At 48.0% G+C, this 15,246-nt stretch overlaps 7 protein-coding genes across 7 annotated transcripts; 6 read left to right on the top strand and 1 right to left on the bottom strand.

Annotated features, from left to right (window-relative positions):
* The first annotated feature begins 58 nt into the window (after window positions 1-58).
* F5147DRAFT_664534 (uncharacterized protein) lies at window positions 59-2,203 on the top strand. The gene is made up of 2 exons (XM_041435015.1): window positions 59-717; window positions 766-2,203. The coding sequence occupies exons 1-2, from the start codon at window positions 133-135 to the stop codon at window positions 2,101-2,103; spliced, it is 1,923 nt and encodes a 640-aa protein (XP_041299365.1). The 5' UTR covers window positions 59-132; the 3' UTR covers window positions 2,104-2,203.
* Window positions 2,204-2,798: 595 nt separating this feature from the next.
* F5147DRAFT_664526 (cytochrome P450) lies at window positions 2,799-5,273 on the top strand. Its single transcript, XM_041435014.1, has 13 exons — window positions 2,799-2,921; window positions 2,953-3,286; window positions 3,338-3,467; window positions 3,522-3,710; window positions 3,767-3,918; window positions 3,971-4,086; window positions 4,134-4,254; window positions 4,311-4,324; window positions 4,376-4,565; window positions 4,616-4,672; window positions 4,722-4,746; window positions 4,793-5,059; window positions 5,115-5,273. Exons 2-13 carry the CDS (start codon window positions 3,073-3,075, stop codon window positions 5,203-5,205), a joined length of 1,566 nt encoding a protein of 521 aa, XP_041299364.1. The 5' UTR covers window positions 2,799-2,921; window positions 2,953-3,072; the 3' UTR covers window positions 5,206-5,273.
* A 385-nt stretch (window positions 5,274-5,658) lies between these two features.
* Window positions 5,659-7,532, top strand: F5147DRAFT_664516 (Ssl1-like-domain-containing protein). The gene is made up of 7 exons (XM_041435013.1): window positions 5,659-5,900; window positions 5,948-6,063; window positions 6,115-6,344; window positions 6,392-6,497; window positions 6,544-6,722; window positions 6,771-7,116; window positions 7,171-7,532. The coding sequence occupies exons 1-7, from the start codon at window positions 5,745-5,747 to the stop codon at window positions 7,382-7,384; spliced, it is 1,347 nt and encodes a 448-aa protein (XP_041299363.1). The 5' UTR covers window positions 5,659-5,744; the 3' UTR covers window positions 7,385-7,532.
* F5147DRAFT_664512 (uncharacterized protein) lies at window positions 7,533-9,111 on the top strand. The gene is made up of 7 exons (XM_041435012.1): window positions 7,533-7,890; window positions 7,952-8,048; window positions 8,099-8,194; window positions 8,246-8,338; window positions 8,391-8,466; window positions 8,618-8,653; window positions 8,710-9,111. The coding sequence occupies exons 1-7, from the start codon at window positions 7,557-7,559 to the stop codon at window positions 8,950-8,952; spliced, it is 975 nt and encodes a 324-aa protein (XP_041299362.1). The 5' UTR covers window positions 7,533-7,556; the 3' UTR covers window positions 8,953-9,111.
* Window positions 9,112-9,480: 369 nt separating this feature from the next.
* Window positions 9,481-10,467, top strand: F5147DRAFT_563923 (uncharacterized protein; the record flags this gene model as incomplete). Its single annotated transcript, XM_041430699.1, has 3 exons — window positions 9,481-9,708; window positions 9,774-10,388; window positions 10,441-10,467. 3 exons carry the CDS (start codon window positions 9,481-9,483, stop codon window positions 10,465-10,467), a joined length of 870 nt encoding a protein of 289 aa, XP_041299361.1.
* On the bottom strand, window positions 10,434-13,617 carry F5147DRAFT_115977 (Sodium/hydrogen exchanger family-domain-containing protein). The gene is made up of 15 exons (XM_041428091.1): window positions 13,600-13,617; window positions 13,357-13,522; window positions 13,224-13,284; window positions 13,123-13,173; window positions 13,024-13,056; window positions 12,717-12,969; window positions 12,565-12,666; window positions 12,339-12,509; window positions 12,244-12,282; window positions 12,028-12,180; window positions 11,696-11,977; window positions 11,639-11,643; window positions 11,447-11,591; window positions 11,058-11,392; window positions 10,434-11,006 (listed from the first exon to the last, which is right to left on the bottom strand). Exons 2-15 carry the CDS (start codon window positions 13,428-13,430, stop codon window positions 10,908-10,910), a joined length of 1,803 nt encoding a protein of 600 aa, XP_041299360.1. The 5' UTR covers window positions 13,431-13,522; window positions 13,600-13,617; the 3' UTR covers window positions 10,434-10,907.
* Window positions 13,618-13,720: 103 nt separating this feature from the next.
* F5147DRAFT_832254 (peptidase C1-like family-domain-containing protein) lies at window positions 13,721-14,636 on the top strand (the record flags this gene model as incomplete). The annotated part of the gene is made up of 3 exons (XM_041443805.1): window positions 13,721-13,978; window positions 14,008-14,166; window positions 14,217-14,636. The coding sequence occupies 3 exons, from the start codon at window positions 13,721-13,723 to the stop codon at window positions 14,634-14,636; spliced, it is 837 nt and encodes a 278-aa protein (XP_041299359.1).
* Between the last annotated feature and the right edge of the window lie 610 nt (window positions 14,637-15,246).

The raw sequence follows: 15,246 nt of genomic DNA, 5'->3' as shown, positions 1-15,246 counted from the left end.
AAATGTAAGCCGTGTCACAGTGTGATCCTAAAATGGTCTCCTTTCGGGCACTGATGTAATTACTTGTCATCGACCTTGCATCGACCACCACATTCTAGGTCGTGCAAGGCGTCGAGCTCGTCATCGACCAATATGGAGGCCATCCTATCAAAGCTCAAGGCCAAAGCAGAGATTGCTCCAGATAATGCTTTACTTCGGGACACTATCTCATTGCTAACAGACTTGCACCATAACGAAGCAATTACTCAGCGCGTCACTTGGGACAGTCTTATCCGGGATTTCCAACGGCTACAGGATCAAGGGCTATGGGACATATCCGAAGATAATGAAAAACTTCTGCATACGCTGCGCAGTTTATTGACTACTCGACCGTCCAAGGGATCAGACCTTACGCCCGCCACTGGCAATATACCCGCACCCTCTCATCCAGCGAACAAAGCACCACAAGATTCTTTCTCAATCATTTATCCTGATCCTGAATCCGCACCGTCCCCCCTCATTCCGACATCTGATCCAATATTGCTTCCCTTAGAGCTAGTAGAAATTCTCAACCGCACATACTTCCATCACCTGCTTGCCACGGATCCAAAGCGCGTTGTCCCTCCAGGAAAGTCCCTCATTTCAATGCTGTCTGGCTCACCTAAAGAGGGCGACGGCGCAAGACCTACTTTGCGCGACAAGGTTGAGGATCTCGTGCATAAAGCTTTCTGGGATGAGGTGCGGCTTCATGTGCTTCGGATATTCTACCATCTGAGGGCTCTCTAGGCTGTGGAATCACTCTCAAATCCAGAGCCTTCTTGCCAGCTACCGCGCATCAAATCGTTGTACCAAGACCTCCTCATTGCACTGACGCCTCTTCTCCCATCTCAGAGTCCTGTCATTACCACACTTTCCTCACCGTTACCTCCGACGTCTTCCCCATTAGATTCAGCTGTCATGCATCTACGTGAGGTTGTAACTTCTCTGCGCAAGCGTTGCGCGCCAGTCCAGGACGAAGAACTCGATGACCTTCTTCGTTCACTGGACGAACCTCCCCTCCGGTCATCGCGTCCTATCTCATTAGCCACGCTGGTGGTAGACACAGTGAAGTCCATACTCAGGATCTCGGACATTATGAGAGAACAGCTCTCCCAGTTCGTGTTGGGAAGCATGACTGAGCAGCAGCTACAGTCTATGATATCTCAACAGGCAAAAACCAAAGAACGCAAAGACATCTTGGATATTTGGAAGTGCTGGCGGATAGAGTGTATCTGGCCGGTATGGCTTGGGGACTATCAACCATCTTTTCAGGTTAACGGCGTCGCCGCTGAGCCGCAATTCAAATGGATCATGCGACTTGTACAGGCGCTAGGATCATCGACCCCTATATCATGTCAATTACCAACCAGAGAGCCACAATCCAATGAGAACTCCCTTCCACCGATTTTTTTCTTCTCTACTCCCGCGCTACTCGAAATTCAGAATTACCTACAGGCACTGGTGATCGCTGCTTCTCTACGCACCTTAATTCGTGTACCTCAAGGTGCACAAGGGAACGACGCGATGAGCTTCATGGAGCGGCTGTGGATCCTTCTCAATGCTGAAATCATAGAAGAACCAGGTTCAGGCGACATAAAGCTTGTGAATCTTGCAGATGAAGTTGTTCGTGCACGCCAGCTGGATGGCGCCATGCTCTCTGGAGAGGAAGAGACCAGGCTTCGCGCGGCTGTTGCTCGCACACTCAACCATAATGACCCTGTGTTTATGCTACTACAGAAACGGATACTGAAAGCGTTGGCTGATGCACTCAGGCATCAACGGTCGGAATCTAAACAAGCTGGAGCGCATACGGGACCACTCAGAATGCAGACAGGGCAGCATGGCAAGCGTACTGAGAAGCGAGCTCGGATAGCGATAGTCTTAAATCCAGAAGAATTTGATGCGGCTCATGATGCAGAGACACCTCAATTGACGATTGGTAGGGTGCAAGGTTTCGAAGATGAGTACTTGAGGAAGGTTGTCGAGGAAGTGTTTGTAAAAGTAGATGAGTGTGTCAGATGGGTGGAAGGTATTTGGCAGGATGTACTTCAGTCAGGGGTTGTGGACCGTGAGTACGTTGTCTAGGTTTGTAGAATATATTGATAGTTTGGAGTTGAGCATAAGGTTATTAACGTTAACGTTCACTCGCGAGCAAGGATGACGATCTGGAAATATATGATCTCAAGGGGTGCACTAGGCTTGGCATGTAAGTCGGACTGCATCGATGAATCTCCACCCCTGACTCGGCTTCAAGCTTCGACGTTACCGAGTCGTCTTTGTTGCAGGAAAGCTATGCCGACGACAGATCTGTGGTAAGCTCGTGCAATGCCATTTGAGACGTCCACTGCATAGAAATTCAGCAGCGGAACGACTGTGTATGGTCTGGGGACCAATCGAGCCCATAATGCATGTAAGTGGAATTTGACTTGTCCATGTCAGGAACCATGCTAGTAAAGGTTGGACCCCGTAAACTGTATCGGAGAATTTCAGGCACGTCCTAAGGTGCGCGCGAGAACGGGTGCCGGGCAGTCATACCGTTGTGCCTGGGTAGATACAATTAGGGATTGCACTGATAGACTCATCTCACGCATGCTCCGGTACCTCAAGTTCTGCCACGGGCGAATGGCAGAACTTTGCCATCCTGCCACTTGTCAGGGCAGGGGTAGAACATGGGAGGATTCTGCCGGCAGAAATAGTTCTGCCCTACTACCGGCGGTGCATGTTAATTATGACGTTTACCGAGCGGTGGTTGAGGTCTTTCCACTTCGGACGCAATTGACGCATTAGTGTTTTGTACTACTCGATCTACTTGTACCTTCACCGTGATCAGCTCTACTTTACATTGCTAACAGAATGCTACGCCCTCTTATTGTCCGTTGTCACCCTCAGATCGAGTCCTTGCTTCATCACACATCAGGCGTTCCGCGTCACCGGTCATCACGTACTTCAAATTGAATGCTCGTTTAAGGTAAATTGTCTTGCACCCCTTCTGAATATAAAAGACCCCAAAACTCCACCTACCGCACCACTCACTTTGTATTATTAACACTTGCTATGTTGGACCTTCTCATGAGTTACAGTACGCTTGGTCTAGTTTCTGCCGCCTTTGCCATCAGCTTGGTACTCAGAAGTTACTTTGCCAAACCGAAGCTGCCTCACAGTGGTAAATTACCACCTGGTCCAGCTTTACTCCCAATCCTAGGTAGTGCACTGGCAGTCGATGTGACCGCCCCTTGGCTAACCTACAAGGCATGGGGCAATCAATACGGTGAGTTGTCCCCTACAATGCAGATCACAATTAGTAATCAGTGTTTCCCAGGTGACGTGGTATATACTCGGCTTTTTGGTCAGGACAATATCATTATCAACTCTGAGCGGGTTGCAAGAGACCTCCTTGAGCATCGCTCACATAACTACTCCGACCGACCAGAGATCGCAACCAATGAATTGTATGATTTAGTCGAATTCTCCAGTATTCTTGTTGATTAGCCATGAATTCTTAGATTTGGCGTCGACTATACTACCGCCTTTATGCGATATGGCAGTAGATGGCGCCTTCAGCGGAAAATTTTACATCAGTCCTTCCGACAAGACGCAGTCCCCACTTTTCAGCCCATGCAAGTAGCCAAAAGCCACGACCTTTTATTAAACCTCCTCGAGGATCCTTTGAACTACCCGGAACACCTTGAAGCGTGGGTAGATTTTATGCCCATCTACCGGGTACCTTGGTATTGAAACAGTTCTCCAGCCATTCAGGTTCAGTCATCTTGTCCGCCGTGTATTCGTATGATGCAGCACGACGTCATGACTACATGATTGAGCGCGCAACCATGGCTCTGGATATCATGCTGAAAGAGTTGAGACCCGAGGTAGCTGCCGTTTTTAGTGCTTATCCTTTCCGTATGCTCAGTCGTTTATCATATACACCAATTTCTTACCGTATAATTTGCAGTTCTCCGCCTCCCCTCTTGGCTGCCTGGTATGCGTCTCAAGAGAATTTCACCTTTAGCCAAGGAATTGGCCGTGGAAAACTTGGAAAGGCCGTTCGCGCACACAGTGCGTGGTATGGTAAATGCAACATTTTGTGAGATTATTTTTTCTCAAGCTCTTTTCAGGCTATGGGATCTGTTTCTCCTTGCATGGTCGCTAAACATTTGGCGGAGCTTGATGATGGCCACGGCGATTCTGCCTGGCAGAAGAAAGCAATACAGGAATCCGCAGCAACCGCTCTTGGAGGTGAGCAAATGGGTTTCAGTGTAAATTTGTCAGACTGAATGAGATTGTCTCGCCAGCTGGCACTGAGACGGTAGGCCGAAAGCGGCAGCCAGTGATTCGGTCCAACGCTGACAAGTACTAGACAGCCGCTGTGTTGATGAACTTCATGCTGGTCATGATTCTCCACCCAGATATACAACAGAAAGCGCAAAAACTTGTTGATAGTGTGGTTGGCCAAAAGAGACTGCCCACATTCCACGATCGTCCATCCTTGCCCTACATTGATGCCATTTTACGGGAGTGCTTGCGGTGGCACCCAGTTTTCCCTCTTGGTGCGTCGCACACGTCAGCACAACGGAACTGGATCATTGATCTATTACAGCGATCATGCATGCTGCTGTCGAAAGCGACATTTACGAAGGTTATTACATACCCAAAGGTGTGCGAGGTTCTTCTCATCCTGAAGTCCACGTTCATTCGCAGTACAGGTGCTACAGTCACCCCGAATGTTTGGTACGAAGATCGATTATTTTGTGGTTTGTAACTCAATGTTTCTCAGGGCAATGTGCCACAACGAAGATAAATACGCAAATGCGTACGAATTCAATCCTGACCGTTTCCTGAACCCAGATGGCACTCTGACAGACGATACTGTGAGTTTCGTGTGGGGATTTGGGCGACGGATATGCCCTGGTCGTCATCTTGCCGAAGCTTCTATATGGTCTGGCATGGTCTGTTTGCTTGCAGTTTTCAATTTTTCTAGGGCCAAAGACGAGACTGGTAAAGAGATTGAGATCGAGCCACGCTGGAATCCAGGGCTTACTGTGTACGTGGGGTTTAATAGGATTTCTCCGGAGAGATGGCTTATTGATTTTTGTTAGGCGTCCTTTGCCATTCCCTTGCAGTATCACTCCGAGGAATGCGGAGATGGATATCACGGCCTTGCAACATCTGATCAGGGTATCTGCTTAGTCTGTATCGATGAATAATGATGTATTATTGGTGTAGTAGCGAGTCCTCAATTGGTGCTGGATTTTTTTTTGGGAGGCTCTGTCATTGTACCTGATTATATTATGAATGAAGTTCGTATCATGCTTCTGTCTTTGCCACCTCCGAAACTGTATGAATTGTGACGGGTGTTGGAGTTGCGAGTCGAAGTTTTCTACTGATGGCCGATTGTCCCATTCAGTTTCTGTTATCTTTCGAGTGTTGGTCATGCCGAGAAGCACTGAACTCTCAGGCTGCTTCTCGCCGTGACCGATGAACGAGGCCGAGCTGATATGCGCACCCTGCGCCCACTAGTACGATTCGCAAGATAAGAATAGTCACGGTATAAATGTGAACAAGGAGTATAGATTACTACCAGTACTAGTAATAACCAATATACAATTGTACAGTATTTTGAGAGTGATTGCCACCGAGCCACCGCCTTAAGATGATATGTTTCCGACAGCCTAGTCATCTCTGCAAGGCTTCATTTCCTCACTTCACGAAAAGTCCCAGCTTCAGCCATGGCGCCCAGGAATCGAGATGATAATTTCATGGACGTAGATTCTGATTCAGACATTTCTTTGCTCGGTGATGTTGAACACCGCGGGAAAGGAAAGGGAAAGGGCAAAGTCATTGACAAACGCAAAAAGGACAAAGGCAAGGCAAAAGCGAAGGAGGTCAGCAAGGCGGTATTCATCACGGAGTTATACTCATATTTTTACAGCAAGCTTACACCTGGGAGGCATCTTATACGCGTTCATGGGACACTGTGCAGGAAGATGAGGCTGGAAGTCTGCAGGGCGCAGTGGAGGATCTTATGGCGCGGGGGAGGCGGAGGAGGTCCATCTATTTCACGTCTCCCATTGTAGTTTCGCTGACCTAGTGAGTCAGGTTACTTGCACCTGCTGCTGCTATCCGCCGTACGATCATCCGACATCTGGTTCTCCTCCTCGACCTTTCAGCAGCGATGATGGACCGCGACATGCGTCCGACTCGTTTTGATCTCATGCTTCAGTACGCAAGGGAATTTGTGGTCGAGTGGTTTGACCAGAATCCTCTGGGGCAGATTGGCGTCGTTGGTATGCGTGCGGGTATTGGCGAAAGGATCGGGGAGATGTCTGGTAGGTTTTGCAGGGTGATTCATCAAGTAACATGCTCATTCTACCAGGCAATCCGCAAGATGTCCTGAAATGTCTCAGCGAGAGAAGTCGACTTGAGCCCACGGGTGAACCAAGCCTTCAAAATGCCATCGAGATGGCACGGAGTAGCATGAGGTATATCAGTTCCTTAGCACTTGGAACTTATTTTTGATCTATGCAGTCACTTGCCAACCCACTCTTCACGAGAGATCCTTATCATCTTTGGCTCTCTGACGACATGCGACCCTGGAAATATTCACGACACCCTGGATGCCTGCGTAAAGAATAAAATACGCATATCGGTCGTTGCATTGGCTGCGGAAATGAAGATATCCAGAGATTTATGTGACAAGACTGGTGGTAAGTAGGATGTTTTATACGAAATATGTTGATTCATCCATAGGGCAGGTCAATTTGGCGTGGCCATGAACGAGGGGCACTTCAAAGACATCTTGTTTGAGCTTGTTCCACCTCCTGCACAACGAGCCGTCGCTCGCGCAGGAGGGCCAGGAGCAAACCCAGCTGCCGACTTGATGATGATGGGATTTCCTACTCGACTTCCTGATTCATCACCACCAAGCTTATGTGCTTGTCATTCGGACATGAAGAGCGAAGGCTTCTTGTGTCCGAGGTGTATGGCGAAAGTGTGCGATGTCCCAACCGACTGCGACATCTGTGGACTCATGATCGTGAGCTCACCTCACCTGGCACGAAGCTATCACCATCTATTCCCAGTGAAACCGTATGAAGCTGTGTAAGTGATATATTAGTGGATTTATGTCTGTATCATTGATGCTGTTGATCCCAGAACATCAATGGAAGGCGAGTCCACGCCACAGACGGCTTCAAGTTGCCACGCATGTGCAAGGATATTTTCGACCTCAGTGTCAACTGCAGCAACTTCGGAGGGTATGAGTCCTTGGGGTCGGTACCGCTGCCCTGATTGTCACAACGATTTCTGTGCAGAGTGCGATGTATTTGTTCACGATGTTATCCATTGCTGCCCAGGATGTGGCAAATAGTATAGTACGATGCACAAGATTTTATTATTACTACATATACGCTTCGCTACTAGCACATGTACAGTTCGGAACTAGATCGGTACGGCCAACTCTGGTTGACGTAATGTGATGCCAGCACAAATTCAATGGCCCTTGTGTCTCTTCTTCTTTGTTTTCGATACCCTCCCTCGTGATGTTGTTGCTATCTCTTACACTCTTTTTTTCTTCTTGGCACACCTTCGTTTACGCTGGTAATCAAACCAAGGGCGAGAACTGCACTATCACTAACAACCGCCTCGAATTCGGCACATTTCAATTTCATAGCGATTGCGACGTACAAACATACTGCTCGTCGTCGCAGGGCACTTGTGAACTGAAAGGCTGCAGAAAGGACCAATATCCATTTGGGTATACACCAGGCGACTGGGTGCCACCACTGTGTCCTGCTGGGCAGTTTTGTCCCGACGAGAGCGATGCGTGCCAGCCTTGGCTACCTGTTGGCAGTGCATGTCAGCTGAACCGTGATGGTACGCCACGATGGAGCTCCATGATGTGGTTATATTCGCTAATTCCGTGTTAACTCCGCAGACCAATGCCAGCCGCCTCCAAATTGGCAGCAATTAGCTGATCCCTCAAAGTACGGCCGTAACGTAAATGGCTCCATCTGTCTGAACAACGTCTGCATGTGAGTCGGAAACTGGTATCGGACGACTGTGTGTTGACTGTTTGATATAGGTGGGCAAATGTCACAGTTGGCCAATCTTGTGAAGTAGAGAACACCGCCTACATCGCTTATGCGGGAAATAACGAATTCATTGATATCGTGTCACGGTGAGTAGGGTTGCAGTGTTCCTAAGCGTGGTGCTCATCTCCTTTTTTTAGAGGGAACTGTCAAATAGGGTCGTATTGCGATTCGCAGTCGTTAGTTTGCATTCAGGCGAAAGAGCTTGGGGAGACCTGTGATGCAGACAAAGAGTATGTATTGAGTTCGATGTAGGATGCATCGTGATATTGACTGGACGCTCAGATGTTCGTCGTTTAACTGCTTGGATAAAGGCGTTTGTGGTCTAGGTTCCGACTCGCCAAAATACTTCAAGACCTGGGTATATGCCTGTGGTTGGAGTTGGTATCTTCGGAGGTCATGCCCCATTATTTCGAATATTTGAACGACATCTGACCCGAGGGTTGGATTGTTAGGCATGTTTGCCACTCTGATTGCCCTGTTCCTGATTCCACCGCCGTCAACGTGACCAGGAACGTGAAAAGCGTCTCCAGTACTGGTGTGAACAGGTAAGTGTTCCGCATCCCGCATTTCTGATGCCGTCTTTCTAATGTGTATAATGCAGAATGCCTTCCGCCAGAGCATCATGCAAATGAAGGAAATTGCTCGCACCTCCATCTTGTCTCTCCCTGGCGGCACCGGGAATAGCAACCGCAGTACAGTCTGCAGTCGCGCTGGATCAGAAGAGTCATTCACACCGATGGTCCAGCACTCGGTCCACAAGTCGAGCGGGTTGAGACAGCAGTACCTGTCAGATGATAACGGGAGTGTATACGATGAGATGATGATGCAAGCGGGTCATCGGTAGGTGTGGGTGTTGTGTACAGACGCCTTGAGCTTTTTGAGTCTTATCCGTCAACCGGGGACTATTTTTCACCACGGACTGACTGATCTCTTCACATGATATCCTCTTATATACGTATACTTAGAATGGACCTTAATTCGTATTCTTGGGTGTCAGGACGGATAAAAATAAGTGGTTGAGTTGTCAGATATTCAAGCGGTTTATCTATGTCCACGGATAAGTGCCAGCGCCCCACGCCTGAGCGCTGACGCCTGAGGCCTAAGTGCTGAGCGCTGAGCAACCGTAGCTCTGTTTCTAAGTTAAGCGGCCGAGCGTTGAAACGTTGATAACGTTGCGATTGATGATACATGATGAGCTCTTGATGGATGCCTAGAAGCTAAATTATGTACATAGCTCTTTGTTTGTGAGAATTTTACGGTTTTTGAGTAAACGTCATTAATATTGTGTAATTGTCGTTTCTGGGCTTTGGGGACACCACGAACAAAGCGGATGGTATCTTCTCATTCATCCTCTTCAATTGCATTCGACAACATGTCCTCTAATTCACCTCCAACCTTTGAAGAGGATCTCAGTCATACTCATTCAAGGTCACAGGATAATAACCGGCGAGACTTGCAAGACATTTCACCACCACGTTCAAGTACGAGCACAGAGAAGGGAAAGGCTAAACAACTAGACGAAGATATCATAGAAAACCCTAGCTCAGAGTCATACCCTCCTATGAATGACGATGCGGCCGAGACGCGACGCGTAGAAGAGGTGCGCTATTTTCGTTCCCTCTCATAAGAGTTCGGGTCATTAAAACGTTGCTTCTATCCTGATAGAACCTACGTCAATGGGAGTTGGCTGAACGCGAACGACGGAGAGCCGCACGAGAATCTGCGAACCTCAATAGAGGCGGGGGCGGTCCATCTTTACTTGGAGAAGTAACACGCAGAGCAAGCGTGCTCCTGTCGAAACGGCCGTCAGTCAGATCATCTGCAGGAGGGCTAGGGAACCACCGAGCTCTTCAATCTAGAGACTCTATCGACGTAGTGCCACTTGACGATATCGAGAGCCCGCCCACAACTGCAAATCCGTTCTTACATCCATCTGAAACAGGACCGGGGTTAATCTCCCCGACACTGTTCCCCCTCGTCGATTCGAAGAAGCGCTCTAGTGTGATAACCGAAACTTTTGACTTGGACTCGAATACCCACTCATTGCAGCTAGCCACGCTTGCTCCGACCCCAACGCTTGTTCCGCCCCCACAGCAGCTAGGCTTACCGCCGCCTTTAACACCACCACCTAAAGGGGCTAGACCACGCATGACTCCCATGAAATCCACACCTCCACCTACATTGCATCAGGAACCCATAGAACCCGAGCAGGAGGTGAGATGGTGGCACGACTGGTTATGTGGATGCAACGAAGGACCAGACCGGGGAGGAGATAATCAGGTGGGAAAGATTTTAACTCAGGAATTTGACTGTACTGACGGGTTTGCTTCAGGCTGGACGCACGAATCCTTTTGAATGATCCACTCAGTCAGTCGATTTCATCCTCCCTACATACACTTCCGTGGACACCCCCGCATACACGTACCATATCAGTAGTTCACATCCAGGGCTAACCTGCGCCATTGCATATGTATCTCGTAGTCTAGAGGTTTCATAGTGTTCGGACCATTCGCCGCATACATACCCGCTGCATATTCGCTTTTGTTTATTAATCCTTGACTATTTTTTGCACGGACATTTGTAACTCAAGGGGTAACATCTTTGGGAACGCGTGCATGCCATTATTCCTACCACTAAGGAAAGTGGAGTGTAAAGGGGTAGAGGAAGCGAGTAATGCAACGGGGGAAAGGGGTGTTTCAACGTGGTAAGCGTAATATTGTATGTAACATGCGAGTCGCGACTACCGCACAAGTCATAGCTACAATTTATACATGCCAGTCCACGGACACTCGGTAGTTGTTATTGAGCAGTCGGGAAGCGCACATTCTTAATCTGATTATCATCCGGAGCGCCATTATCCAAATTCCCTGGTCCAGCGTGGTTGTCGATAGCCTCAACCTGCAGCCAGTTTTAGTTAGGTAGACTATGTATAGAAAATGAAACACTGACCTGCACCAGTTCTGGAGAAGAGTCATCTATACCACGACTATGACGTCTAGTCACGACTGACACGACATCCCCATGAACATCCTCGAAGGTTAGGACATTCGGGGGACCGGTGTCTGGAATATTTACAGTAGATTCATCGGTGTCTTTAGGGGTCCTGGTGGAACCTTGCTCTACATCTTCATCCACAGCTGACTCCACGACATCCGGAGCACGGCGGGCCCAAAGAACCCAATCCGGGACCGTAGCACGATTGCGGCTGGTCCACGTCATGGTTAATGAGACCGTGTGAGAGTGAACGCCACGGCCCATGTTGAAGAATGGGATAGATAAGCCATCTGTACCTTGTAAGTTAGCGACAAATACGAGAACACTCCCATGACAGTACTTACGAACGATAATAGAGCCGAGGACGATAAAGGAAACAATAGGCTGGATAACTGCTGCGAGATACTGGGCTTGATTTGCAGGCGGGTCTTCCGGAGTGGGTAAACGCGTAAGAGCTAAGGCAGATACGAAAACTGCGCTGACTCCCATCTAGGACGAATTAATGAATGATGAGAAATGGTATTCAACTGACTTACTGGACCTGTATACAGGATTTAGATGAAAGCGACAGCATGATTAAGAGAACTGCTCACCAAAATGGCCAGAGAATAACGCTTCCTTCCAGGAAGTAATCTCTGGGACAAACTTGTAAAGTGCCAATAAGGGCGGAATTCGCCTCAGAACCAAAATAGTGATCATAAGGAGAAAGAGCTTCCAAGGGGTGATGCCATATTCAGCAGAATTGTAGGCGTCAAAAGGTAGCCAAGCACCGATGTAGATGAAACAGCCACAGTTCAAGACATAGTCTATCACAGAAGAGAATACATCATCTTCTGTCTGTACATTGAAGTGACCGTCCCAAGAAATTGCAGAACCTAAATGGATGTCAGACCCTAGTGATCATACATGTAATCTGGACTCAGACCTGCCGCGAATGCTGCAAGAAGATCATCAGCACCAATGGTGCTCGCGATTCCCATAGTGAAGATGGCCAGAGCCAGATACTGTGCCACATATGATTCACGATCAATAAAGCCCCTCTTGTGGGATATCTTCATGAGCTTCGAGAATAGAAGGCCTGAACCACAAATATAAATGCAATCAGATCAATGCACACAGATGATAAAGCAACTTCGCAGACCTAGAACAGCACCTAAAACAGTACCAAGTATGACCTGGTCTATTGTAGGACATTATGAATACCTTACGAAGCATTGAATAAAAGAGAGCACAAACATAGCCATCCCACCAAGAACCACTTGCCGAGAGCAGTTCGAACGGATGTCTCTATGGTGAGGTAAATGGATATCGCAAGGAACGGGTACGCAAGACCATCATTCGCTGCGGATTCCGCAGATAATATCTGACGAATGTTCACAGGGACATGTTTAGTAGCAAATTTACCGCCTGTAGAACATATTTAGACATCAATTAATTTGACATCATGGTTGATGGGACTAACGAGTTATGGCAGCACATGTGACTGGGTCCGTAGGGGTCAAACAAGCAGCAATGCAAAGAGATGAGACATAATTGAGCTCCGGAAACAGCGCTTGTATGATGCCTGTCATGATAATCAGCGAATGAAATTTAACTTCGCGAGGATATACATGCCGGCGACAACGACCCAGCCAAAGGCCATGGTGGGTACGACCATTATGAGCAAGCTCTTTGCATGTTCTTTCATATATGCACATGGTAATTCGACACCAACTGCGAACAAGCCGGTGGCGAGGACGATGCGCATTACCTCCAATGTTATGGTATTTTCCAAGGGACCCCATGTGCGGGGTGTGAATACATTGGCGACGTGAGGGCCTATGATGATCCCAAAGCCAGTTCCGAGGACGACTTCGTTGATATAAAACTGCGGAAGGTATGGATCATTATTAAGGGGGCGCATAGATATGATTTATCAAACCTTCTCTTTTACCAGGAGGGATACTATCGAGAACTGCAATCGAGAATCAGCATATTAAACACTGCGAGTAGATATGTTTTAAAGGAAAATATAACGAACCAAGACTACAAAACCACCAAGACAGATGTACGCCAATCCTGGCGCGGACACCTGCAAAAACGAGTTTGTGATGATAGAGAGCAGTCTACAGCATTACGGACTTGCAGTAACTCCAAATCCATTATTACGGAAAGAAACGGGTAATAGAGCCTTTGGAGGAACCTTTAGAGAGGTGGTGAACGTAGTAAGGATAAAAAGTGTGGATGGAGGCTGTCCGAGACAAACCAGGCTCACCAAGTATTTATTGGCGATACGCTTAAGCTCACCACGTGCAGCAATGCCGTGAAAGACCCTGCCATGAATCCCATGATTCGGCTAGTGCTGAGTAAACTGTCGGTCGAGCCTGATTGCCAAGGAGTAATACGATGCAAATCCAGCCAAGGCCCAAGAGATAGAGACCCTATACAGTGAAAAGGCGCGTTTAAATATTTCGTATGTGGGACGATTGGTAGATAAGACAGTTCTATTAGTACTGACATAGGCCGTTCCTGAAACGGTTCATGTATAGGTGATCATGCAACGCAGCGGTTAGTTTCTCCGGACCAATCACAGGCTCAGGCTGGCCAGGGAAAAGGGACAGCATGCTCCGAATCTTATCATGCCCAATCGCCCAATAATAATCCCTACAAAGGACTTGGTCTGGCTTACAACTCCTTCCTGCTTACACTGCAACCCGCGTCAAGTTTTCCGAGTCTTTTGGGCTCGTCTGTATCTAAGGTTCATGCCTAAGTTTCGGGCACCCTATACGCGACATCTTCATTCGGATCGCTCGACGAGAATTCGCCCGCAGAGCTCCGCGTCACCCACAGCGGGTTCGTCGCCCTCAGCAACCGATGGTTCAATTTCGCTACCTAATGTGGTTCTCGCCAGCTCTCACTCACATAGTGCCTCTTGTTCTGGGATAAGCTGAACAAGTCCAACTATCACCTCGAGCTTTCTATCGAGAATGCAGACCTGCCTGTCGATGATCGCCTGGTCAACTTTCTTGCGAAAGACCTCAGTAGCGATGGCGGTCAATGGGACATGGCTGTCAACTTACTTGAGGTACGCTTTCCTTACAGACAATAGTATGGCATGTTTTCAACATCTCCCAGACATGTGGTCTCGTCCCTCAGCCAATTTACCCTCGAGATTATCAACACCCTTCTGAAGTTGAAGCTCCGAGAGCATGCTCTGACTCTTCGCGCGCTCTCTTCATCGCTGAAGGCCGATCACAGCGTCTCGCCGGAATCGGTTCTCTCGAGAGGAAGGAAGAGCTTATGCAAGAAGTTTATACCATTATGAGTGCAAGTCTAGGCGTTCCTCCCAAGCCCGACGCTACCTTCACCTGGGAGTACTACACTGAAGATGGCAAGTATGCGAAGTGGGAGGGTACTCCGCAGTTCTATGAGGCCTTCACAGCCATTTTTGTATGTTCCTTCATATATGCACATGGTAATTCGACTCCAATCGCGGCAAGCCGGTGGCGAGAACGATGCGCATGTGGCACCTCCAATGTTATAGTATTTTTCTAAAGGTCCCCATGCGCGCGGTGTGAATACGTTGGCGACGTGAGGACATATGATGACCCCAAAGCCAGTTGCGAGGACGACTTCATTGATATAAAGTTGGGGAAGGTATGCATCATCATTAAGAGAGAACGCACATAGAGATGATCTATCAAACCTTCTCTTTTACTAGGAGAACTGCGGTCGAGAATCAGCATATTCGAATCCCATGAGAGAACCGATGAACAAATGAGAATGTTATTTAAGCAATATATAGTAAAGAATTGCAACAATCTTCGTATATCTGCTGACCGGCTGTAACTTATTTTGTTCCATAGTATTGTCATATTGCTATTGAACAAGATAGGTCACAGCAGATAATGAGCTGTTGGACTGAGCATTGTAGTAGCAAAGGCAGCGACGAGTAGATGCATATAAAGGGGAATATAACGAACCAAAACTGCAAAACTGCCAAGACAAATGTACGCCAATTCTGGCGCGCGCCGCGGACACCTGCAAAAACGAGTTTGTGATGATAGAGAGCAGTCTATTACAGACTTGCAATAATCCATTATGGCAGAAAGAAACGGACGATAGAGCCTTTGGAGAAACCTTTAGAGAGGTGGTGGACGTATTA

Source organism: Suillus discolor (genome assembly GCF_016758755.1).
Source record: "Suillus discolor strain FC423 chromosome Unknown F5147scaffold_2, whole genome shotgun sequence".
Lineage (NCBI taxonomy): Eukaryota > Fungi > Basidiomycota > Agaricomycetes > Boletales > Suillaceae > Suillus > Suillus discolor.
Note: the sequence above shows the minus strand (reverse complement) of the source record. Positions and strands in the feature narration are given on the sequence as shown.

Excerpts from the sequence above, each read along its gene's own strand:
- F5147DRAFT_664534 (XM_041435015.1), top strand. The coding sequence starts at position 133 with ATGGAGGCCATCCTATCAAAGCTCAAGGCCAAAGCAGAGATTGCTCCA. Across the intron at positions 718-765 it reads ATAAAGCTTTCTGGGATGAG|GCTGTGGAATCACTCTCAAA; the intron begins GTGCGGCTTCAT and ends AGGGCTCTCTAG.
- F5147DRAFT_664526 (XM_041435014.1), top strand. The coding sequence starts at position 3,073 with ATGTTGGACCTTCTCATGAGTTACAGTACGCTTGGTCTAGTTTCTGCC. Across the intron at positions 3,287-3,337 it reads GGCATGGGGCAATCAATACG|GTGACGTGGTATATACTCGG; the intron begins GTGAGTTGTCCC and ends AGTGTTTCCCAG. Across the intron at positions 3,919-3,970 it reads TTTTAGTGCTTATCCTTTCC|TTCTCCGCCTCCCCTCTTGG; the intron begins GTATGCTCAGTC and ends TATAATTTGCAG.
- F5147DRAFT_664516 (XM_041435013.1), top strand. The coding sequence starts at position 5,745 with ATGGCGCCCAGGAATCGAGATGATAATTTCATGGACGTAGATTCTGAT. Across the intron at positions 5,901-5,947 it reads GCAAGGCAAAAGCGAAGGAG|CAAGCTTACACCTGGGAGGC; the intron begins GTCAGCAAGGCG and ends ATATTTTTACAG. Across the intron at positions 6,064-6,114 it reads GCGCGGGGGAGGCGGAGGAG|GTTACTTGCACCTGCTGCTG; the intron begins GTCCATCTATTT and ends CTAGTGAGTCAG.
- F5147DRAFT_664512 (XM_041435012.1), top strand. The coding sequence starts at position 7,557 with ATGTTGTTGCTATCTCTTACACTCTTTTTTTCTTCTTGGCACACCTTC. Across the intron at positions 8,049-8,098 it reads TGTCTGAACAACGTCTGCAT|GTGGGCAAATGTCACAGTTG; the intron begins GTGAGTCGGAAA and ends TGTTTGATATAG. Across the intron at positions 8,339-8,390 it reads ACCTGTGATGCAGACAAAGA|ATGTTCGTCGTTTAACTGCT; the intron begins GTATGTATTGAG and ends CTGGACGCTCAG.
- F5147DRAFT_115977 (XM_041428091.1), bottom strand. The coding sequence starts at position 13,430 with ATGGGATTCATGGCAGGGTCTTTCACGGCATTGCTGCACGTGGTGAGC. Across the intron at positions 13,285-13,356 it reads GTATCGCCAATAAATACTTG|GTTCCTCCAAAGGCTCTATT; the intron begins GTGAGCCTGGTT and ends ACCTCTCTAAAG. Across the intron at positions 12,970-13,023 it reads CCCTCCTGGTAAAAGAGAAG|TTTTATATCAACGAAGTCGT; the intron begins GTTTGATAAATC and ends TACCTTCCGCAG.